General features: G+C 38.4%; 1 protein-coding gene and 1 pseudogene across 5 annotated transcripts in view; both read right to left on the bottom strand.

The window, feature by feature from the left end:
- LOC125263195 (NACHT, LRR and PYD domains-containing protein 12-like) overlaps positions 1 to 18,894 on the bottom strand; it is a 79,273-nt gene extending 60,379 nt beyond the window's left edge. Inside the window, exons 1-3 of one of the 5 annotated variants that reach the window (XM_048182135.1) lie at positions 18,792 to 18,894; positions 258 to 355; positions 54 to 182 (exon numbers count right to left, since the gene is read on the bottom strand). In XM_048182135.1, the coding sequence (XP_048038092.1) occupies positions 54 to 182; positions 258 to 288 (160 nt within the window). In that variant the 5' untranslated portion in view covers positions 289 to 355; positions 18,792 to 18,894. The other 4 variants (XM_048182167.1, XM_048182125.1, XM_048182156.1 and 1 more) reach the window with 4 other exon arrangements.
- A 1,889-nt stretch (positions 18,895 to 20,783) lies between these two features.
- LOC125263210 lies at positions 20,784 to 25,035 on the bottom strand (annotated as a pseudogene).
- Between the last annotated feature and the right edge of the window lie 784 nt (positions 25,036 to 25,819).

Below are 25,819 nucleotides of genomic sequence, written 5' to 3'. Positions count from 1 at the left end.
ACAGACAGCTACTAAGCAGTGTGTCTCAGTAATCACAGCTATAGTGATAGTACCTGCAGTGTTGTAGATGTTCACTGGTCCTGTGATGGTGTTTCCAGCGAGTACAGAAGCATTTACAGCTGCTCCCGTCTGAGCATTCAGATCAACACTGACTCCAGTGTGAGCGCTGCTGCTCATCTGGACTGGAACAGAGACAGAGATTAATGACATTTCCTAAATGACAACTTTAACATTACTGATATTGTTTTCTTCATTACCTTCCTTGTGTTTCAGCTTATCTTCTTCCATCTCATCTATTGTGTCACAATGCTGATGCACAAACAGATGCAAAACGGATGCAATCTTCCTTCACTGACTGTTGGACATGAAGAAAAAGAATTGCTCCACTGTTACCAGACACTTTCCAAAAATAAGGCACTAAATTCTAAGTACTATATTAAAAGATGCAAATAATTTTGGTTCTCATCTACTCTCATGCACAACCTTTCCTTTTATCACTGTCTACAGACAGGCTCTCACCTGAGATTCTTGAGCAAAGCCAAGTGTGTCATTCTCAAAACCAGTTAAAACACAATAAACACCATTAATACACACCCAGATTACAGACCTCTGATTAGCCATCTGTACATAGACATGTCGGGAATGTTTAATGGTGAACATGTTGAAGATTAGCAGACAGGCTGTCAGTTCATAGAGTTCACTTCCCTTCACGCCAGAATGTGTTTGCAATCGCATTAAGTTCAACTTGGCAAATTTTAGAAATGCCTGTAGCTGCAAGTCAACAAAGACTGTGAAGATGTTCATGCATTCAATGATCTTCTCACATATCACCTATTGTTTGACAACCTGGTCACAAGCAAGTAACACTTCTCTCAAACCAATACCATCCCTATATAAAAAACAAACTATAAAATAGGAAATCCATCCAATCTATCATCACTGTCATATTAAAAAAAATACAGGGCTGTAAGTAGGGCTGCAAAAAACAATTATTTTGATATTGATTAATCTAGCGATCGTTGGAATAATTAATCGGATAATCATCGATTATTACACTGATTAATCAGTATGCTTTGTTCGATTATTCAACTACAAATTAGTTAAAATATTGGATTATACTTTAACTAATAAATAAAACAAGGAAATCTCTTCAGCTTTTAAAATGACTGGTACTGTTTTATTAAGTCTGGCAACTTTTTAATAAAGTAAAAAATATGCAATATTGTGATATTGTGCATGAATTCTTTCTGTGGTAGAAAATCTGATTGAGTGATTACATTAGAGAAGGATTCATTTCAGTAGGTTTTACTGTATCTTTCAGCATACTTTTGATGTTCATTCATGTTTATTTCGTGCTGTAAAAGAAGAAGAGATAATGACGTGACCTGAGGCGCTACAGTGATCTGTCAAAAACGCAAAAACCACATGTATTGTTTGAATCACGTAGTAAAATTGACAATTTAAAAGCTGAGACTTTGTTTTATCAAATGTAACCTGATCGGTCTCATCTGTCAGTGCGTTTGTCTGTGTCCTCTTTGCTCTGCGATGTATCTTTCATTGCTTGAAAGAATGAATGTGTGGCTTGAAAACAGTGAGTCTGAATGAGAGTTGGTGGCCCTGCATGACAGTATTTTTTGTAGTTATGTTAAATGTTATATTTGTTATGTTTTATACTATGTTAAACGCCCACATTCTACGGGTTCGACTTTGTTTGCACTATGCACTCCGAAGCACCATGTCTTCTATTGTATTCAATCCGGGAGAGCTGTATTACAGGTCAAACCGTGTTATTGCAGGCCCTTAAATAGGTCATACGAGATCAAAAGACTATTCAACAACAAAAATATTTGTTTATAATTTTTTATTGTCGACATTGTCGACTAATCGTTTCAGCCCTACTTTTTATTACCTTTTTGGCTGCGATTAAGCCTACCATTAGAGCGTGCTGATGAGTATGCGGGATAGTATCGATAACATCAGAATAGCCAAAAATAGCCAGATTGTGATCAGGTTGAATGTTAATTCTGTATGCGCTTGAAAACAATTAAAAAATGTTAGACCAAAAATCATACAGAATAGGGCAAAACCAAAATAAATGAGCTAATGTCCCCTCCGCCATCTTGCACCTATCACACTGAGAAGAAATGGAGGGAAATATTTTGTTCAATCTAGTTTTTGAGTAATGAATGTGATGCATAACTTTGAACTGGATTAATTTATATCTTGAATTTACAGAACAGCTCTTTATTCTCGACAGGCCTTCTTTCCAGATCTCATCAGACACGTTGTCATTCACGTCAGTAGACCAGGCTGTTTTAAGGTGTTTGGTGCATATAGGTGTTGCAAAAGCATGAATAAAATGAGATACCAAATGTCTAGTTTCAGGATTAGAAGATAAAAGTTCATGAATAATGTGGTTTTCAGATTTATTTATAAAATGTGGAATTTTTTTCTTAACATAATTTCTAATTTGCAAATAATGGAAGTAGTGAGACTGTGGGAGTACAAATGTATTTTTAAGTTGCAAAAAGGATGCAAATAAATTTTCTATATAGAGATCTCCTTTAACAGCATAAACCTTTTTTTCTCCATCCTGAAAAAGCTCCATCAATCCAAGAAGGCTCAAACGAACAAGGATTGCATAATATTGGTGTATTGATTGAGACTTTTGGTTGTTTATAACATTTTTTTATCCGATTCAAAATCTTCAAAGAATTTCTCAACACAAAATTACTGCTGCCTAATTTACAGATAGATTTACACTCTGTAAAAGGTAAAGTTGGGAGAGAAGACTCTGGCACTGACATAGCCTCTGCACGAACCCATAGAGGAGAAGTCTCAGGTAGCATGTCATCCAGAATACCCCTTTGCCAGAAAGTGAGAGCCCTGGCATTTGCTGCCCAGTAATAATGCTTAAAATTGGGAAGCCCAAGGCCTCCACAATCATTAGGTTTTTGTAAGTGGGCTTTTGCTATGTGAGGCGTTTTACAGTTCCATACAAATGAAAGAATAACTGAATCAAGTTGCTTAAAGGATTAGTTCACTTTTAAATAAACTTTTGCTGATAATTTACTCACCCCCATGTCATCCAAGATGTCCATGTCCTTCTTTCTTCAGTCAAAAAGAAATGAAGGTTTTTGATGAAAACATTCCAGGATTTTTCTCCATATAGTGGGCTTCAATGGGCACCAGACGGTTTAAGGTCCAAATGACAGTTTTTGACAGTTTCAGAAAATTTTATTTCAAAGTGAACTAATCCATTAAAGGTGCCCTAGAATGTTCTTTCACAAGATGTCATGTAGAATCATGTAGAACTACTGAACAAGTGTCTATAGGACTTTACCTGATCTCTGATCAGTTGTATATATTTGTAGATCATTTTAATTAGACATTAGAATAATTAAAATGAATAATGGTAGTTATTAAGTGCTCTTATTGGCCAGCTTAGCTTGAACCATGGAACAAAGAAAACAAGCCCTGAAAAAAATAAATAAATAAATAAATAAACACATATTATACAGACACTCTATATGTAATCTTATTAGATGATTAGTTAATTGCATTTAATTGATTTTACTTTCAGTAAAACTTTTGCAATACATTTGTTAAAGGGTATTTTTAATGCATGTTTGGCCTGAGTTTTGTTACATTTACACTGTTCTGAACACTAGGGGTCACTGTGGAGACTGCCTCGACACATCACGGCACATTTGTTTCAACTGCTTCAGTGTTTCACAAAGCCTCGACCTGCCCATCACTACCATTTAGTATAGAATTATACTCATACTTTAATTTTAAGATTTTATTATAATCAGACTTTGAGAGTGACACTCTATATGCTTGTTCGAGTATTGGCAATGTTTCCTCTATTTTCCGAAGCCTACTATTTAAAGCTTGTTTTTTTAGACAACTCAAATGATATGGCCTCGCATTACGACTTTAACAGTATCCCACAAAATTGAATCTGAAACCTCTCTAATGTCGTTAGTTGCAAAAAACATTTTTCCAGTTGAATATGAAATAAAAGTTGAATCTTTGATTAGAATTGGGTTGAAACGCCACAAGTAATTTCATTTTAGCAAAACACTTTCAATTTGGAACGTAACTGGGCTATGATCAGATATTAATATATTATGATATTTAGTAGGGCTGTCACGCGCATTTCGTCAGTAAAGCCGGTTCCCTGATTACCGCTAAATCGGCATTCCCTGCTTTCAAATGGAGCGGCATTTAATAGACAGAGCCGTAGATCACTGACAAGCCACGCAATATCGCGTTCATTATCGAAGGCGATTCATCTGCGACATGAACGCGATATTGCGTGGCTTTTCAGTGATCTACGGCTCTGTCTATTAAATGCCGCTCCATTTGAAAGTGGTAATCTTTGATTTAGTGGTAATCAGGGATCCGGCTTTACTGACGAAATGCACGTGACAATCTCATGCGATATATCGTGCAGCCCTAATATTTAGTATTTACTAATATTGAAAAACAATTCAGATGTAACCAAAAAGTAGTCTTTTCTAGGGAATAATTCCTATCTGTCAGATGCTGAAGCCTCCAAATGTCAACCATATTTCTAGATTTGATTAGGTTGTTAAGTGTTTGTATGGAAGTAATTGTAGGTGGTGGTTCTTGACGATAGTCTATCCATATAATGATCTAAGTAACAGTTGAAATCTCCACCTACTACTGCACTTAAAGAGTTTGCATCAGGATGTCAGGGTTTGGTGAGGAAGGAGCGATGACTCAAATACGACAAGAAACCAGCACAGGACTGCAAACTCAAGGAGAATAAATAGGAGAGCAATCAAGGCAGGTAATGAGGGAGGACAGGTGGGCCAAATCAACCAATAATGAGGTAACAAGATGGGCAGGGTCAAGGCAATAGATATGAGAGCACATGGCACAAAGAAACACATTACAAGCCTTGTGCTCACACCAAACATAACAAAAACACAAGCACATGACCAACATGTGCTTACACAAAACGAGACATGAACACGCAGCTAATGAGAACTCATAAGCTGTGTGTTCACACAAAACATAACAAGAACATGCAGCCAGCGAGCACACTCAGACTGCACGCTCACACAGAACACGACATGAGAGCACACGGCAGATGTAAATAAACCGTGTGCTACACAGAACATGACAACACAAGAGCATCTGGCCAATAAGAATCAACCAGGCACTCACAAAACACGAGACAAGAGCACACTGCAAGTGACACACAAACTGTGCGCTTACAATGAAGACAAAACAGGAAGTGCGAGTGTCCGAATCCCAGCACAAAACCGAAACCAAACTAGACGCGAGGCCAGTGACGTGAGTGATGACGAGCTTCAGCTGCGAGGCGCACCGGCCTTGAGTCTCTCACGGAGGAGCTCCGGAAGCATAAAAGGAGGAGCGACGACCGTGAAGGAAGAGAGAGGACCAGGCCTGGACTTTATTTTATGTTTTGTTATGTTTATTTTACTTTCGTTTTGTATTTGTTTATTTTATATTAAAGTTATGTTTAACGTTCGCCGGTTCCCGCCTCCTACTTCCCCTATATACAAACTGTGTTACAGTCATCAGTTAGACCCAGTTAATTGTCCTGTTGGTGCAGTACTAGAGTTTCTGCAGGAACGATACACTGCAGGGTTATCCCCCTCTATCTTAATGGTTTATGTGGCGGCCATAGCTCCTTACCATATACCTTTGGGTGGTATGTCTCTAGACCCTCTTAAAACATGTTTCCTCTGGGGCACTTTGAGGCTTAGGCCTGCAGTATGCACAAGGGTACTGGCATGGGATTTGGCTGTGGTGATCCAGGGCCTTTCCATTTCTCCATTTGAGCCTATTGAGGAGGTTCCAATCAAGTTTCTTTGACTTTGAAGATGTTGTTTCTCCTTGCTATTACTTCTCTTAAAAGAATAGGAGATTTACAAGCTCTGTCGGTTGCCCCGTCATGCTTGGAATTTGTGCCTTTTATGGTAAAAGCCTTTCTTCATCCCAGACCAGATTAAATACACTAATGTGGCTAGATCTATTGTGCTGCAAGTCTTCTGTCCTCCTCCCTTCGGGGATCCAGACCAGGAGCGGAACAATCTGTTGTGCCCAGCGTAAGACGGAACAGTTGTTCATTTGTTTTGAGTCTCCTAGCAAGGGGTCCCCAGAATCCATGCAGAAGATGTGTAAGTGAATAGTTGAGGCTATATCACTTGCTTATGAGTAAGTGAATAGTTGAGGCTATATCACTTGCTTATGAGTCGGCCGAACAACTTTCCCCTATGTCAGTTCAAGCCCACTATGCTAGAAGAATGGTGGCCTCTAAAGCTCTTCTCTCCAGAGTATCTTTGCAAGATGTTTGTGATGCGGCAGGCTGGTCCTCACCGCACACATTCGTGAGGTTCTATGACCTTGACCTGAGCTCCACTCCTGGGGCCTGGGTGCTTTCTTTGTAGTGGTGACGAGTCACACTAGACAGACATTGGTCACTATGGCTGCGTTGCTATAAACATTCCCACAGCGTCATTCTCGACGCAACACAAGTTCCCTTGAAAGGGAACATCTCGGTTATGACTGTAATCTTAGTTCCCTGAAGAGGGAACGAAACGTTGCATTGCCCTGCCATATTTCCGGCATGCCTGTCAGCGACTACTTCAGACTTTTTGAAGATAGCGTTTCACTGTTTGAGCGTGCTTTATAGTTTCCTGGTCCTCTCTTTCAGAAACAGCCTTGACTTACCCTGCTTTCTCAGGTTTGACATGCCTCCCATTCTGAAACGGGCCCCTGGACTTAAATCATGTTTATCAGGCATTTTGGGAGACACAAGTGAATAGTGAAAGAAATTATATATCAACATTCCTATTAATTATTAGATATTATGAAAAATGTTGCCAATTATTACACCCATTATTACACTTCTTTTTTTGATGGACAGCAGTGGTCCTAGAGGCAAAGTTGCTCAGAGTGAGAACATCTACCATGTGGTAGGAATGTAGTGGGTGTACGCGAAAAATCGCACGAGACACGATGCTTTACGCACGTGAAAAACACGATGGCGCCCCCGGTGGCTAATTTCTTTAGAATTTCTCACAGAGGCCTCTAGGGCTGCGAGTCAAACAGGCCCAGCGAGTTTCGTTCTGATCGGCCTCCATTAACCTGGTCTGATTGATGCTCAAACTTCAGTGGCCGATGGCATGTTTTTCGAGATGCATCAATGTCCTCATAGACAGTTGTGGCCCCTCGGACGAAGACACTGCACAACAATTTTCAAGTCACTTCGACTAATGGTGAAGTAGTCATAGCTGCTTTCATGTTTTTTTCCCAAGTGGCCAGTTGTCACATCCTTTTTCATGCGACCACAGAACGAGCTCTTACATAGGTGTGCTGAGTTTGGTAAAAAATATCTCATTCCGTTCATGAGTTATAGCCATTTTAGTAAAAGTGGCCCCACCCACCACTTCAAACGTTTTGCCGCCCCTTAGGGACCGTGAATCAGAATTTCATTTTTTTTCTGATAACTAATAACAATCAGACTCCAGAGAATCTCGCTGCACTGGTTTAGGTCAAAAACCTAGGACTAGTTCGCAAAAGTCGTTTTTTCAAAAAATCCAAAAAATACCCGAAAACTTTGAGCCAAGGATTCCAATGATATAACACTTGAGCCTAGGCCTAACGGCTCAGGAGTTATGAGCCATTTCATACTTTTGACCGCTGTAGCGCCCCCGTCAGGCCGATCGAGTGAGCCTTGTTGACATTGTAGACAGTGTGAGAACTACCATCCCTCAAAGTTTCAAGTCTCTGTGACTTATGGTTTGGTCTGTCCTGATCACTTTTAGGGGAGAATGCTGATCCTTGGACAATTTAACAATTACAATAGGGTTTCAGTGCTATGCACTTGAACCCCTAAAAATGCACAATACACAATCTTCCAGCCAGTGGTGAAGTCAGAATGTACATATAATTGTCCTAAATCATTGTACTTTAATGGTAAACTATGTGAGTGACGCTGTGGCACAGCATGATTTTGAACAGCTGGAGTCATATTTGGGTGCTGCGGATGGTGTACCTACAGCCATTCAAATCAATGTGTTGAACTGTAAAGACATGGTACTGCGCAGCGCTTCTCTCAGTATGTGACCCTCTTTACGCTTTGTTTTGCTAATGTTTGAGGCTCATTTTAGGAAAAGTAGTGATTGCATGCAAAGTGACAGAATTTAATTTATGAATCATAAATGGTAGATTTTCACATGTTAATATCTTGTAAAATAAGTAGATTTGCCAAGTTTGTTTAAATTAACAGTTGCAGAAATGAGTAGACCCTTGATTAAATTCAACAAATCTGCAATATTCTACTACCTGAATTCTGGAAATGTTGGGATGTTTTTTTTGTATGATTATTTTTATTCACAATAGAACATAGATAACTGTTTAAACTGAGAAATTTTATACTTTTATCCACTAAATGAGCTCATTTCAAATTTGATGCCTGCTACAGGCAGATGCCAACTAAAGCTTTATCATGCAAAAAGGAAGCCATATGTGAACATGGTTTTGAAAAGAAGAGGAGATGCTACACCATGGTAAACATGCCCCCGTCCCAACAATTTTGAGACCTGTAGAAGGTGTCAAATTTGAAATGAGCTCATTTAGTGGATAAAAGTGTAAAATTTCTCAGTTTAAACATTTGTTATTTTATCTATATTCTATTGTAAATAAAATATTTGCTTGTGTGATTTGAAAGTGTTTTAGTTTTCATTTGATTCAAATTTAAAAATCATCCCAACTTTTCCGGAATTCGGGTTGTAGTACTTAAAGGGTTAGTTCACCCAAAAATTTAAATTCTATAATTAATTACTCAGCCTCATGTCGTTCCAAACCCGTAAGACGTTCATCTTCAGAATACAAATTAAGATGTTTTTGATGAAATCTGAGAGGCTTATTATCTCCCATAGAAAGCAACGTAATTACTGTCATTCAAGGTCCAGAGTAGTAAAAACTTCATTAAAATAGTCAATGTGACTACAGTTGTTCAACCTTAATGTTATGAAGCCACAAGCAGGGGCGGATCTAGAAAATTATTTATAGGGTGGCAAAGGGGTGGCATGAGGTCACAACAAAGCAAGTGCCCATGCTTAGTTTTTGGAGATTTAAGGCCTGACATACACAATTGTGTTCACAAACATTGCATTACCAGAAAGTAGTCCTCTATATACTGTTTAAAATTTAAAAATAAATAACAAGATTTCAATATCCATCATGACACCAAGTCAAGACACTATATGAAAAACATCAACAGTTTCTAAATGAGTCTGAGCTTGTATCGCTAAAGGAGATGAGCAGTTTTATTAATATTACTCAGACTACTTTGATGGTTTAAATCCCATGTTTTAGTGCAAGTTAAAGAGTAACAAAACAATTTTTGAGTTTTTGTTATTAACAGAGGTGGGAATGTCTGTGTGTGTTCACCCAGAACACCCTATCAACCAATATACTCTAGCAACACCCCAGCAACTGCATAGCAAGAGCCTAGCAACCACCCAGAATCTCCTAGCAAACCACCTAGCAACACTTTAGCAATCACCCAGAACATCTATATTCTGGCCTAACTGACCAAAGTTTTTACGTTTTTTAAACAAGACTTTAAGTTGGCTTTATGACAAGCCAGCATAAATTTGTCTTTCAAACATTTCAGGCTAGTTATTGTTTTTCTTGATTGCTAATGCACAATTCATGAATCAATTCAACATTTTCTCACAACTAAACACAATCTCAAAATACACCAACTTGTACAAACCTCAAACTTCCAGGTCAAAATAAAATGTTCTAGTCAAAAACTTATTCTTTTCTGACAAAATCAAACTTTGGCATCAGATGACACACAAAACTTAACAAATACACAGACTACTGCACTGCCCAGTGAACACTAGTGAGATCAATTCATTTAACACTGTAACAAAAATACCTCTTACTGGGATTCAGGAATTATTTTTCAGCTCAATGTCTACTACACCATACAAAAATACATTTACAGATGCAGATACAGTGAATACAGCAATGAACTTTTGGAAGGACTTTTTTCTTTTTTCATTTTACTATTATGAAATTGATCTTGCAGTAGACGAAAAGCATGAGAAAAATAAGAATGAACTTGGTATGCCACACAATACAGTATACTGTCAATTGCAGTAAAAGTAAATTCAGCATCCTCTGCACATTTGGCCAAATTTCATTACAGTATACTATAGCAGTGTATTGGTCTTCTGACACTAGACTAAACCCCTGTAAATTATTCATTCAGCTCTCTCTCAGATTTTGACTGGTGTGTCATCAGTTTTGCTACCAAATGTTGTCATTGTTAAACATTTTGAGAAATGTCTTTGTTTTGAGAACTGGACGAATGGTTTGAGAAACTGGGTTTACAATCACTTATAAGTGATTAACTTATAAGTCACGTTAGCAATCGAGAAAAGCTAAAATACATTTAGATTCTTACCTAACCCTGCTATTAGTTTCTGTGATCGGGATCTTCTTATTGATTTCATGTTACTGTTTCGTGGGATGACAAAAAGAATGTATCCATGATGAAAGTGGAGCGGGCGGTTGGTGAATCAGCTCGCCAAAAATTACAAAAAAATGAATCTCAGACATAATTCAGATGGGATTACATTTCTCACGGGACTTCTGAGTTAACCGGGAAGCAGTCATTTTCCGATTCGCAAACAAATATGGGAAAAAAAATCGTAAGTGAACTTGGCTGCGCTGTGTTTTTGACTGTCAAAGAACCGGTTCATAAGAGTCATTTGTTAATGAAGCGGACTACACTGGGCGCGCAGCGTGTGTGTGCAACCATGCACAGTTTATTGAAAGACGTGTTCTCTTGAAATTATTTTGCGTTATACTGACTTTTTTTTAGGTCATCACATTAAAGCGCCGCTGCTGAAAAGCAGTACTTGAAATACTGCTTACATTTATATTTTATTCTGTGGTAATTTTGGGGTGGCAAAGCTTTTTCTTAGAGTGGCAGATGCCACCCCGTGCCACCCTGGTAGATCCGCCCCTGGCCACAAGAATACTTTTTGTGTGCAAAAACAAAACAAAAATAACTTTATTCAACAATTTCTTCTCATCCCTGTTAATCTCCTACAATGTTTACGTTGTAGAGTATTGGCCAAAGCTGATCATGTGATCAGGATGATGCAAGCATGTGATGCTAACGCAGGAGTCGGCCAATAATAAGCCGGCGTTCTGACGTAGAACCTGGAAGCTCTGGACGTAAACAACGTATGAGAATGACAGAGAAGAGAAGATATTGTTGAATGAAGCCGTTTTATTTTTGCTTTGTTTTTGCCAGGGGCGGATCTAGACCTAGCGGATCCTAGAATTATCACAGAATTAAATATAAATGTAAGCAGTGTTTCAAGTACTGCTTTTCAGCTGTTGCACTTCAATGTGATGACATAAAAAAGACAGCATAATGCAAAATGGCAAGAAAACACGTCAATCAATAAACTGCATGATGGTTGCATGCGCACAGCACGCTCAGTCCGCTTCATTAACAAATGACTCTTATGAACCGGTTCTTTGGGAGTCAAAAACACACAGCGCAGCCAAGTTCACTTACGAATAGTTTTTCCGTTTGTTTGTGACTCTGAAAATGACTGCTTCTCAGCTAACTCAGTAGTCCTCTGAGAAATGTAATCCCATCTGAATATGTCTGAGATTCATTTCATAATTTTTTTTGATGAGCCGATTCTTCGACCGCCCGCTCCACTTTTATTGTCAACATAGTGAAACATAATGAAATGGAAAGAATGAGTACAAATGATCCATGAATATGTTCTTCCTGCTTCTGATATTTCTGTTTACTTTATTTATGAGGGAAGATAAATGTTTCGCTGTGATAGTTAATAACTGGAGATTTTGTAACCACTGCAGAAATATGTTCATCATCAGAACCAGTTAAAGCAGGGCCGTTTCAGGAAAACAAATGAAACCGGTTTGTGCTGAAAGTCTGTTTACAGCTGGAGGGGTTTCCAGAAAGAAGCTTTATGTGTCTGGATCATGTTTCAGGGTTACTTTACTTCAGATAAACGTCTCTGAGATTCAGAGGTTTTCAGCACATGCACAGAAGCACAGATTATGTGTGAATTCATTATAATCATTATTATGATGATATAAAGCTATTCAGCCTTTCCAGTCTCACACTTCATGGATCTAAAACTGAACAACAGTGTTGTAGTCGAGGCCAGCTCATTCCAGTCCGAGTCAAGACTGAGTTTTCAGAGAGGTTGGGGTCCAAGACAAGTCCACATAAGGTTGAGTCTGAGACAAGGCCTGAAGAAATCTTCAAGAATATGTAAAATGATTGGCGGACACAATAAAATTGGCACCATACTCAAACAGCACATCAACTATATGACATGTACATTGTATTTTATTTACTCAATGATACTGGTTTAAAAAGCCACTCTGTGTAGCTGTTTTTATTCTGAAATCTGTTTGGAAGTAGTTTGTTTCAAGTTTGTTCAGTTTTTACAGTTGCTAACATCCTTTTGTCCGATCTGTAGTCACATTTTCAACACTCTAAACTCAATTCGCACCTCATCCGTCTGTTGTGATCATTAACACAATTCATGTTGTTTTCACACAGTAGGTTGTTTGCAATCGCGTGGTTCTGGTGACATGCGAAATTAATGTGGAGGGCAAGCAGTGAAAATTAGAATGGAAGAGATGGAGAAAAGCCCTTTCTGTGCTGGTTTAGAAAGGTATAAACAGAAAATCACAACATGTGTTGGACGTGATCCTTGTGTTATGAAGAGGAATGATTTTCCACTGAATTGAAAGACTTGACTGCCATCGAGGAGGTAGATATAGAGGATGTGAAGCTGCCGTCACGCCGTGTTCAGCTCTAGTCTGGGTTTGTTTATATCTGCTAGTGACGTCAGGGGCAGTATTTTGATTTTCTGTCGTGATTGTGAAAAATGTCGCCATTGTAGGTAATTTATGCTGCATCGAGAACTGCAACAGCAGCTCAGAGAAAAACTGGACACTGTGATACAATTTTCACCTTTTCTACATGTAAAAACACTAAGAGAATCAGATGAGAAGGTGACAGGAAGGCATCGGATAGAAAATCTAGTAATTTCACTGACTGAACCCACTGAATATCACTCAATAAAATAATCACATAGTGTTTTTGAAAGTTTTGTATTTGGTTTGGTTTATAATTCACATAAATAACTATTAATTCTCGATTTCTGTGTTATTTCACACCGACAAAATGAGCTGTTCAGCAGTAAACTGTACTAACTGACCTACAGGATCTGACGGATATCTGAGCTTTTCTCGGTAACGTTAAATGTGGGCTTCATAAGCTAATTAATAAACGTTATTAGTTAAGATAACACACCTAATGTTAACCATGTCGGGAAAAAATACCACCCCTATAAACCAACTGCAGGTGATCGTTATCTGGCAGTTACTAATTATTTTTATGGGTATAAAATAATTAGCAGGATAAAACTAATGATAGCCTACTCTAATTAATTATAGAGCACTCCACAATTTTCACTCCAATACATCCCACCATACGTCTACATTGAGGAGTTTTTTGTTTGTTTGTTTGTTTTTTTTGGCATGGAAGGTTTACAATCTCCAGCCCTGTGTCAGGATGTGCCTCATTCAAGCAATTCACCTTTCAAGAAGATTCTTCCCTCACTGTCTTGCGTGAAAGGACATCGCCTGAGATGTGGATGAAGCGCTATGGCCAGATCCAGCTAGGCCAAGAGATGATGCTTTGGTGTTTTGTCGATCTCCTGTAACGTTAGTTTAAACATTTTATTTAAAATGGCAGGACCGTTTCTGACATTTTAGAGTTTTTTGTTAAATTAATGTAAAGTTTTGAATGAAGTGTTTCTAGAGGCATATTATATTGAGTTCATCTACTGAATTTGCTGTTTCAAAAAGCAGGTGATCGTTATCTGGCAGTTACTAATTATTTTTATGGGTATATATTATTGCTCTAGAAACAGAATAGCCTATTATTTTATAGGTAGAATTTTAAATTGTGTATAATTTATATAGCCTATTTAAAATACATCAATGATGATGCAGTCGTCTGGGCGGAAGTTTGATACCGCGACTCCGCCTCCGGGCTCCACTGACGAGTCTTTCTGTGCGCATGCCCAGGTTCCAAACTTTTTTCTTTCTTTTTTTTGACGTTTTGCGTAACGTGTCAGCGCCCATCGGCATCCGTTTTGTACGGTGGCCCAGTAGTGCACAACACAACAAAATTAAAAAAGCAAACATAAGTTCACAACACAACGAAATAAAGGCACAACACAATGGAAACAAGCCACAACACAACGAAATCGAGCCACAACACAACGGAAATGCTCCCGACCACTAGGGGGCTCTCAGAGCTTGGTAATACTATTCCTTGCCACTGTTCTATAAAGTCGACAGTCTTACAAAGATATCAACACCATGATTAGTTTTAAGTATGTAAACATTGTATATCGACATGAAATATTAATTAAAAATCAACTACGTGCACAATAGCTTCATACATATACTTGTGAATGATTTGACGCGATACAGCGCATGATAAAGGGAACATCCACCAATTCCACCAAGTGGTTAAAACGTATAATTTGTATTCATTACAGTGACTTTGTTTAACATTTAAAAACAGACATGTTCAAATTCCAAAGCTTGTTAGTTCCTGTTGGTAAGACTGACAAGCTTTGGAATTTGAATATGTCTGTTTTTAAATGTTATAAGTAATTTTAATGAATACAAATTATAAGTTTTAACCAGTTGGTGGAATTGGCAGACGTTCCCTTCATGCGCCGTGGTAGCGCGTCAAATCATTCACAGGTATAAATATGAAGCTATTTTAAACTTAGATGATTTTTAATTAATATTTCATGTCGATATACAATGTTTGTTAAAACTAATTGTGGTATTGATATTACTGCCGACTCTATAGAACATTGGCAAGGAAAACTAACTTTACCGAGCTCTGAGAGCCCCCTAGTGGTTGGGAGCATTTCCGTTGTGTTGTGGCTTTATTTCGTTTTGTTGTGGCTTTATTCCGTCACATTGTGGCTCGATTTCGTTGTGTTGTGAACTTATGTTTGCTTTTTTAATTTCGTTGTGTTGTGCACTACTGGGCCACCCTAGTTTTGGCTTCAGTTCAATACAATGGAAGGAAGCGGCGACGCGTCGTCCATCTTTTTTTACAGTCACTGGCTGCATCCCAAATGACGCCCTATACACTATGCACTTATACACTATGTACTTGTGCACTATGCACTCATCCATGTAGTGCGTGAATTGTATAAGGTTATTTTGTCATTTAACAACGGAGTCCGATCCTCCCTTCCCCTCCACTACGTAATTAAAGCTGCGACAGTTGAGTGCACGAAGTGTCCAATATTCCACACTTCGTTTTTTCCGTTAATTTAGTGCATCATCCGGGTATTTAAAGTGCACTTTTTCTTTTTGGAATTTTCTGTGTGAACGCACTACTTGCACTATTTATACTTAAAAACGTCATGGAATAGTGCACAAGTACGCGAATTGGGACGCACCTTATGATTCAGTCCCAAAAAACAAACAGAAACAGTCTGCCAGGCGTGGAATTGTAGCACGCTGCAGCTGGTGAACAAACGCGGACGCGAGCGGCAACAAGGACCAGCTGACACAAATGAAAGAAGAGCAGAGAAGGGAAAAAAAAACAAAAACACAAACACTCAAACCTGGCTCATGACAGGTTGGTTCGTACAAGAAGAAATATTCACATTTTAATATAGGTCAAACTAAATCAAGTGGTTGGTCCTGAAGTCACTGACAGCGGGAACACAAAAGAGTCTGCAGACAGCGTCATCTAAGCTTACACTGATCAACAAACAAACTCACAGATCTGCTGTCTCAAACCACACAATAAACAGCTCAACATCTCGATAACTGGACTTTTTCATGTCTAAAGGCACAGAAGACGAGTGAGGGCCAAAGACAAAACGCTCACTGCAACACCGTCAAACGTATAACAGAATAACCCAAGAATAACTCAAGAGAGAAAAAACAACAAAATACAACACACATGGGACATAATACTTATATTGTAATAAATAAGGTTGTTATTTTAGATATCAGTGAAATTTAACAATTCTCGATTCCATTTGAGACCTAAAACTACTAATATAAATGTCACAGATTATTAAAGACAAGTAAACAGTCATTAATAAAAAGAACAAATAATTAAACTACAAGCAATAGCACAAATAAATGAACTCAACAGAACAAAGAAACAAATGAAATAATCAGTGTGTTTTTCAGTAAGGTCTAACAGTAGAAATTGAACAATCAAATGTAAAATACTGCATATAATCTTCACGGTACAAAATGAATAAAGGTTCATCCGCATTAAAGCTACAAAAGCGTTATTCAGTGAAGATCAGGAGTGATTTTCTCTTTGTCTTTTGTGGTTTGATCAACATTAAAGGGTCAAAGATGAAAAAAATGTGTTGTCCGAAGGCCATTAATTTAACATAAAAAGATAAATATGTGTAAATATAATATTAAATCACTTAACTCTTACCCTTCTTTAGAGCCAGAACTATTTGTGTTGCAAACTAATAAATTAAGGGAGTAATTGAGCTCTAAAGTGTCAAAATGTCATTCAGTGTAAAGGCTCCGGTATACTTCAAACAAACTTCTTTTTTGTTCTTCGTTTAGGGGTAAAACGAAGTTGGAAATGCGTGACCAGCGATATACTGTAAACGAACATCTGACGCCGCCTACACTGCTGAGAGCGACGGTTAGATGAATATGTAAATATGTGCTGTGCACTTTCTTCTCTCAACAAAAATAAACACAACAAAATAGCAAGCATTTATTATAGAAAGCATAAGAAAAGCGTCTGATCGTAACAGCATGGGTATGTTAGCACGGGCTCTGCAAATTAGCACTCACGTCACGTCACGTCTTCATTTATTCAATGGATTGCTTAAAATCAAGCAGCTTTACAGTATCAAACATGAAAAACAGTGTCAGTGCCTCATTTTTACAAGCACAACTTCATTTTGTTCTATAAAGCGGCTGTCCAGTGTGTTCATGTTTTCACCCGCGGAGCTCTTACCTCAACAACTACAGATCAAATGCGTCAGAGACGTGTTCCACACGAGTGAAGGCGGAGCCTCAGCGCACACGTCCTGTTACGTTATCGTCACTGACCAATGGTAGTACGAAGGTGTTTTTGGTGCTGGAACAAACTTTTCCTGAAAGTTTGCTTTGGCAAGCCGTTTCGAACTTCCAAAAAGAACACAAAACGAACTTCGTTTTGGCCTGATTTTGTTCGAAATGACGTCACATCAGTTCGTTCTTCGATTTCGTTTGAAGTACCGGGGCCTTTAAGGTGAACTGATGGACTATTTTAGTTAATATAATATTACATTAAACTTGATTATGAATTATATTAGCTAATATCTGCTTCATATTTGGGGCACTTGAGTCTGTACGAGTTTGGGAGTGTTGGTTTACCTTTTAAACTTTGATTAAGTGTTATAACCTACTACTGATGGACTATTAATAACATTAATGGATGAAATCATATTCTGTTCCAGTGTCATAACTATCAGATTTTCATTTTTTAGTTATTATCAGAGGAGAAAGGATGTCAATCCTGATCATCCACCAATCCACACAAGCACACAATCTGATGCTGAAAACACCTGATGTGAAAGGACCTGTCGTGATGTTACTTTGAGAAAGATATCAATGTTTTGTGATGATTTCAAGGAGGTTTTTTGGCACGATGTTTCTGAATGTTTTGTAATAGCTTTGTTTGCAATGTTCAATGCTGGTTTAATCCTACATACATGAATGAAATTGAACCTCTTGCATCAGATAGAAAATCCATGTTCTTTATGTGTGTGGATCCTGCATGGATCATCTCTCACATTTCTAAACATCTTCTCCAGTTTTTACACAGTTTTATAACTTCAACAGCTAAAGAAAAACACTATTGCTGCTACTAATAACAGTTCATAGGATCAGTGCTGTTATTGCTGAAGGACTCACATTTACAGTAATCAGTATTTTTAGGATTATCGTTATCTTTTTATCGCCCACACAACATTATTTATCGTCTCTTCAGAGGTCAAGTTACATCACCTAAATATAGCTTCAGAAAATATCTTTACGGTTTTGATATAATCTGGATAAAGATTAGAAAAGTGAAGAAGCAGATCCCGTATTATGTTCCTTCATTTCCGGCGTCATCCATTCACGAGCGTCAGTGTTTGTTGTTGTCAGTGAACAAGAGTGTGTCACGATCATATAAACACACAGAACAGCATCATATAACAACATGACACGATATTAAATTAAGCTGATAACTGAACTTACCGTCAAACTCACTGATGTTCGTTCAGCACCGACACTAATTCAAGCTCCAATCAAAACGAAACAGAAACAAACATCTCTCAGTGAAGACCTGAGGGCTGTTTCATAAAAGATGCTAAGAAAAGCGAGGATTAAACTCCAAAACCTGACTTGAATTAACCTAACAAATGAGTTTGGGCTAAAACGGTTTCATAAAAGGTAATTGAAGTTCACGCAGTCCCGCTAATTCGATCCAGGTTCACCTAGTCAAGATAATGTCGCGTGCACGCTTTTCTTAAGCAGCCCTAGAGGTCGATCATGGATCAAATCGATCCACCATAGGAAACGGCATACATTTTGTGCTATTTTATGCATTTGAGACATGATGTTTTCCTTAGTGCATAACTTACTTTTCACAAGTTTATTCTCCATCTGTAAATGTTAGAAAGTAATGCAAATATTTCCATTTTGAGGCTAAACTTCACATTGAACGAGCGCTGTTGCGCGCATGCGCGCTAAACAGACGGGACGCAATAGAAGCGCAGTAATTCTAAAATATACATTTCGCTAAAATATTTGATGTTGGACATTAAATGTGCCTTATGTACACTTTCAAACCTACAAGTAAATGTATTTTTATGATAGTAACTGTAAATGGACTATTGTAATGGGGTAAATCAATATACTTTGGGACAATTACTGAGTTTAGATTCATCTTACCAATTAAAATTTAGTCTGTGCATATTAATTTTAATTTTTAACCATAAAGAGTACTACTGTCAAACAAAACCAGAGAGAAATGTATTCATATATTTTATAACAATCTAATTAAATATTGGGCACAAAACATTTAGCCAGTAAGAAAGGAAAACCTAGGTTGATTAGGACACTTTTTCCCAGTCTTTTCAATAGCAAAAAGTGTCCTAATCAACCTGAATTCCATATATATATATGAGACCAGAGTATAGATTAAATATGGGCCTTGGAAAAGGCTAGCTGACTTTATTGTGCTTTGACTACAGTGGGTAGTTTCAGTGTGGACAACAACCATGCATGCCACTTCAGCAGGCTGCATCTTACTCTGTCACTCTTCTCATAGCTTTTGCTGCTCTGAAACACTCACTTGGTATTTCTCCTGCTCTTTGTCTAGCAAAAAAATCACTCATCACTTAATGAAAGCTTACAAATGAAGGCCTGATTGTTTCAGGGGCCTTGTCAAAGGTTTATTGATTTTGAATTTCTGTGTTACTTTTGCTATATTTTCACACTTAAAACAATGATTTGGTAATCCTCTTGTATTCTTCTGTGCTAAGAAATAAGTCTCCTGACAGTTCTCTCCCAAGTGCTTCCATTGTTGTCAGCATTAAGTCTGAGAATGATTCAGTGGGCTATATAACACTTAATTTTTAAGAAATTACTTCTCTTTAAATGTTTTGTTTCTCATCATACTTACCTTTTAATAAAATATTAAAATAATAAAAATGTCTTAATGTAAAAACTTAACACCAATATATGTTTTTATTTAGCACAATTTAGTAAATGTGTGTATTATATATATATATATATATATATATATATATATATATATATATATATATATACACGCATAATAATATACACATAATACACACACACACACACACACTATATATATATATATATATATATATATATATATGTTAATAAAGTCAAATAATTGTATGTGAGAGAGTCAGTTGTAATATCATTGCGTTCCTATTGGTCAGTGTTAGAGGAGCTCAGCTTAGCCTGGTTGTTAGCCTGCTCCGGAGCAGGCTAGCTGCAAAGTGTAAATCTCCATAGTAACTTAATGTAGATTAATTTAGCCTCCCTTCATGCAACCGAGTCAGGGCTAAATTCAGCCAGGATAACTGGAAAATCCCAGCTTAATCCCTTATCTTGCTTTTGTGCAATACCCCCTGAACCGGAGCTTGATTCGTTTAGACATGACCACGTGATCTGTGATGTCAGAAGCAGTGTTGCCAAGTCCCCGGTTTTCCCGCGGAATTGGGCTGCTTATCACTGTTGCCGCGGGTTGAAACGAACCCAAAAAACATGATATTTAGCCCCTGGAATTTTACCAGGGGAACCCCGCTATAAACGGGATTTTAACTCCTGAGTGCGATTTACCGGGAGACCTCCCTAAAACGCCATTGGGCTGGTTTTGTTGTGAAAACCTGGCAACCCTAGTCCGAAGTTTCGTTTTTGCACACAACCACGTACCTGCTTCATATTCTGTTTCAATAGGCTTGTTTGAGATGCTCCTATGTTGCTATATGAAAATAAACATAATGAACAAGACACCCAAAGTACTTGTCATTTATTTCCATTCAAAAGATGTGTGTATCACTCATTTCAACTTTAATTACAGACATGTTTTTATATATATTTTTTATAAATGACAACAATCACATAACCCACAGAGAGATCACACTGTCAGAGAGTTTGGGAATATTCGCACATTATGTTTACACATAAAAATATGGTTTTAGAGTTTTAAAATCAAACATTTAAAAAAAAGAGATCAATACATCACGGTTACAGTAGAGGCTATGGGCCAGGACAGTATCATGTTATTAACTTAATTCAGACTCACTTTATGTGATTAATTAGTGTAATGGATCCTTCGGGCAGTTGTGGCCTAATGGTTGGTGAGGTTAGAATGGTAACCTGAAGGTTGTGGGTTTGATTCTCAATACCAGCAGGAAATGACTGAGGTGCTCTTGAGCAAGACACAGAACTCAAGTGTGTGTGTGTGTGTGTGTGTGTGTGTGTGTGTGTGTGTGTGTTCACTACTCTCTGATCCTAATGTGTGTGCACTAACTTGTATGGGTTACCATCCCTTTATGTCACTTTCACTATAATATGGTGAAATATAAAACATTAATCACATGTATCTCATAACATCAGTGTATGTCATAGTTTCATGGAGTGTCTTGTCTTAGAAATGGTAATAAGAAAGGCTAAATCTGTGTTTAGTTTATATATGCATCTCTGAGTGATTCATTAACATCTCTGCGTGTTAATGAAAAATGATATAAACTCAGTTATCCCTGATTTAAAGAGAAATAAATGTGTAAAAGAGGAAATCATTATAATCAATCGTAGTCTAGGAAGGTGGGAAAAGCCTATACATAAAAATAAAGTCGCAGAATATTTTCTTCAGTTAGGTTCAGTTAGATGATCCCTAAATCCCAGCCAATGGATGCTCCATTTCTGAGGAGTCTTTGTTTTCCAGAGCGACTGAGCTTCTGCCAGAAGACCCTGGTGTCCTCTCCAGGTTCAGGCCAGCTGAGATAGCTCTTCTTCTGGATTAGTCTCTTCATCCTGTAGTACGGAGACAGCTGATGACTCGGAATATGCTCCAGGAACACCAGGATGAGAACGTCTTTTTTCTCATTAAAGAGACAGAAACTAGCAACCCGGATCTCTCGGGAACACCACTCACTCTCCAGGTAGTGATGGCTAATCACACAGATGGTTTTGCAACTATTATAAATGCTGTTAACAATATTATCCATGATAGGTTTGCCTGGTTCAAAGTCCCTGTGGTGCAGACACAACTTCCAGCCCTGCTCGCCTTCCAGCTGAGGCAACAGTTTCCTCATTACCCACAATTCATCATGAACATTATAGGAAATAAAAGCATCATACTGCAGACCATTGGGCTTTCTCTGCTGTTTGTTATCGTGGAGAAAAGCAAGGAGAAGGTAGTAGGCATAAACAACCTGCCATCTGAGGAAGTGAAAGAGAAAAGAGCCGAGAAGGGTCATTGACACTAGTGTGGCTGTGGAAATGAAGCAGAAGAGCCCCACATCTACGTTACATGAATCCACATCCAGATCCAGGAGTTTGTGTCCTTTGAGTTTGTCTGGGTAATTGCACGTGAGTTCATAAGCACTCTCGACTTCGGTGTCATTGCTGCTGACGGTCCAGTTGACGAACCAGGCGTTGGTACAGTCACACGAAAGATAATTTCCTCGCAGATCAAGGTAAATCAGAGTTGGCAGAGACCGGATCAAGGTCTTGTTAATGACGGATAAGGCGTTCGTGCTTACATGCAACAGATGCAGTTTACTGAGATTTGCGTTAATGAGAAAGTCCAAAGATTGCAAGCCAACTTTGGACAGGTGGAGTGTCTTGAGGACCTGGAGGGGCAGAAATATTCTCGTAGTGAGTGAAAGGAGTTCATTCCTGCTGAGATCCAGCTCCCACAGATAAGGAGTGTAAGTGAATGTGTCTGGATCTAAAGAGTTTATATTGAGATTCTCTGCTTGAAGTTCTTCCAAAGACCTCAGTCCCTTGAAAAGGTTTGAAGGCAGATTACGCATTCCTTTATGACCTTGGCTAAAAATGTTCAGTCTTTAGCTTTCTCAGATTTTGAAAGGGTGGATGATCAAGAGGCTTCTGGTTGTCATATGAGATATAGTTATTGTTCAACAGAAGGGTTTTCAGGTTTGGGAGTCTTTTATTGAACCCCGAGAGAGCTTGTTTGATTGCAAATTCAGGAAAATTAAATTTGTCAATCCATCGAAGGACCCCGCTTCAATAAATGAGATTTGATTGTCTGGATGAGACAAATTCTTCAGGGATTTTAAGGACTCAAAATCTCCCCTACGGACCGAGTCCAGCTTGTTATTCGCTAGATCCAAAATCGTAAGTTTTTGAAGATCTTTTTTAAAATATCCATTGTGAATGAATCTGTTAGATCCAATCAGTAGAGTTTTTAAGCTTTTCAGATCTTTAAAAGAAAAGTCCTCAATAAAAGATATATAATTACTGTACATCTGAAGGGTCTGTAATTGGGTTAAGTTGGCAAAATCAACACGACTTATGCTCTTTATATGGTTGAAGGTGAGGTCCATAAAACTGAAGACCCGGCAGGCTGCTGATGACAGCAGGAACGCTGTTCAGTCTGTTGTTGGACAGGTCCAGCTCGGTTAACTGTGTGCAGAACTGCATCTCGTCTTTGGATATGGATGTAATGTTGTTCCCCTGCAAGCCCAGAAATCTCAGAGAAGAAATCAGACAGACGTTCCTCAAAGCTTTCACCTTTACATCCCCCAGAGAGTGAAGCCTCAGGCTGGCCAGAGAAGAGCTGAAGGTCTGCAGGAGATCTGTGATCTTCTCCACGGGCAGCTGTATTCCACTTAGATTCAGATGTCCACGCTTTGAAGATAGCTTCTGTCCTGCACATCCCATGTCATGTTCTCAGCAATAAAAGCCAAGACCAAATTATCCAGGTGAGGGAAAATATCTGCAGTGACACTGAACACTTCCAAAGGATTCTGAAATAAATCCAGGACTTTCAGTCTCAAAGATATGTTGGACACCTCCGAGGTCTGAAAAGAGCTGAAGTTATTGCTCCCAATGTGCACTTCCTGTAATTGAGGGCATGAAAAGAGCGGCTGAACTTTGCTTATTTGCTTCAGATGATTTCTGGACAGATTTACTTTTCTTAAACTGATCAGGGGTGAAAATGCAGAGATGTTGATATTTGCGATCAAGTTGTCATTTAGATGCAACACAGTGAGATTTCTCAGATCCTGAAACATTCCTCCAGAGATGTCTGTCAGTTTGTTGAAGGCCAGATTCAACTCCTGCAAAGCCACCAAACTGCTGAACGCTCCGTCCTCCACCTCCCGGATCCTGTTGTGTAGTGCAATAAAACTTTTAAGATTAGACAGATGAGAGAAATACTCCTGGTGTATCTTCTGTATGACATTGTCAGAAACGTCCAGATATGTGACTTTGTCCGGTATATTCCTTGGTATAAAATGCAGGTTCCTCTTATTACAGAACACATTTATGTTTTGTGCATATTTCAAAGACCCTCTGATGGTACAGTTCTTTACTGAGTATCCATTGACCAGATTCATGAAAACACAGCAGTGAAGCAGCCATGAAGTCAAGCGAATGAAGCACAAACCAGCCTCTCTCTTCCACATTCTGAGATTTATCCTGTTATTATTCACTTAAATGAGTAAATCATCCAGGTGGAATTCTTGACTTTTCTTCTCTTCAGTGTTCCTAAGAAAGAGAAGACCAGAGTAAGTGCAGTGATGACGGTGTTACGCACAGTGTCAGTGACGCATGGGTAACCCATTTAATCCCACCGATCACAACAGTGACTGCAAAGAAAGATTTCATTTATGAAGCTAAAACTGGTGTTTTTGTGCATTTACTGCAAATATGGAAAAAGTTAAGGGTCTCAATGACATATGTGCAGTTTCTCATGGTTAGTGCAAATGATCACATGACCAGAGCAGTTTAATTCGTGTTTGCACCATCAGTAGATGATGGCTGCATCAAAGCTTCAAAACAAAAGGTTAATAAAGTCTGGTAACTACAGAGCCCTGCACATGATATGCAAGGAAATAAAGTCAATCGTGCAGACAATTAACTAATTAATTCCCCCGATTTGCTGAATTGTGAGCACAATTTACTGGTTTGTTCCCCATTTTTTGATGAATCGTGGGCATTATTTACTAATTTGTTCCCGCTATTTGCAAAATCATAACTATGATTTACCCATTCTTCCTGCTGATGCTTCACGTTTTATTGGTTGTACCAACTTTTGTCTCCTTAAAGGCTGGCTTTTATGGTTCGGTAGCTTATAAAAACTTAGTTATGGGTTTTTTAGCTTGTTAGCTGTACACCATGTCACATAGCAGCTTTTAGGCATTGTTCTGTTTTTGTTATATGTCAGAAATGACAAGGAAGCAGCCTCACACAATACAAAGTCAATGGAGACTGTTGGATTGCCCCCCCCCCGGTGGGCGTGGCCTAAATGCGCTCTGTCTCTATGAGTGAGCGATGGAGAGGAGGAGCCTAAAGGAAAACCCTGCCCTCTATTCAATGTTCCGTTTCACTTGGAAATACGTCACAACACTGGAGAAAACCTCCGGTTCACAGGGACTGTAACTATTTCTTTCAATCAATTTCTAAATTGTGTGCATGATTAACTATTTTGTCTTGCGAATTATTTAGCCTACTATTTTTTTCCTGCATGTGATATAAGGGGCTCCATATTTAACATAAAGATATGACAAAGATGCGGTGACATCATGGTCAGAACAACAGGTTAGAGATGAGGCTCCGTCAGAAAAAAGGTAGAAAACAGTGACAACTGTAGATACATAAAGCTTTCAGGATAAAAAATAGCCAGTGAACAAGATGACTACCACATCGAAAATGAGAAGACAAGGAAAACCAGGACATTTGAAAGAAACTGACAATAAAACACAGAGCACGAACAGCGCTAGCTTAGATGCTACTAGTCGCGAGGAGCAGGTAGCACGTGAGGGTGAAATGTCTTTGATACAAGAAATGAGAAAACTTTGTGAAGAAAACAGTTAGGGACCCTTGAACGCTTGGAAAAGACTGAGAGATATTAAGGAGCAGCTCAGTGACCACCAGC

This window comes from Megalobrama amblycephala, linkage group LG1 (genome assembly GCF_018812025.1).
Source record: "Megalobrama amblycephala isolate DHTTF-2021 linkage group LG1, ASM1881202v1, whole genome shotgun sequence".
Taxonomy (NCBI): domain Eukaryota; kingdom Metazoa; phylum Chordata; class Actinopteri; order Cypriniformes; family Xenocyprididae; genus Megalobrama; species Megalobrama amblycephala.
The sequence above is the reverse complement of the archived record's forward strand: the minus strand, read 5'-3'. Positions and strand labels throughout refer to the sequence as shown.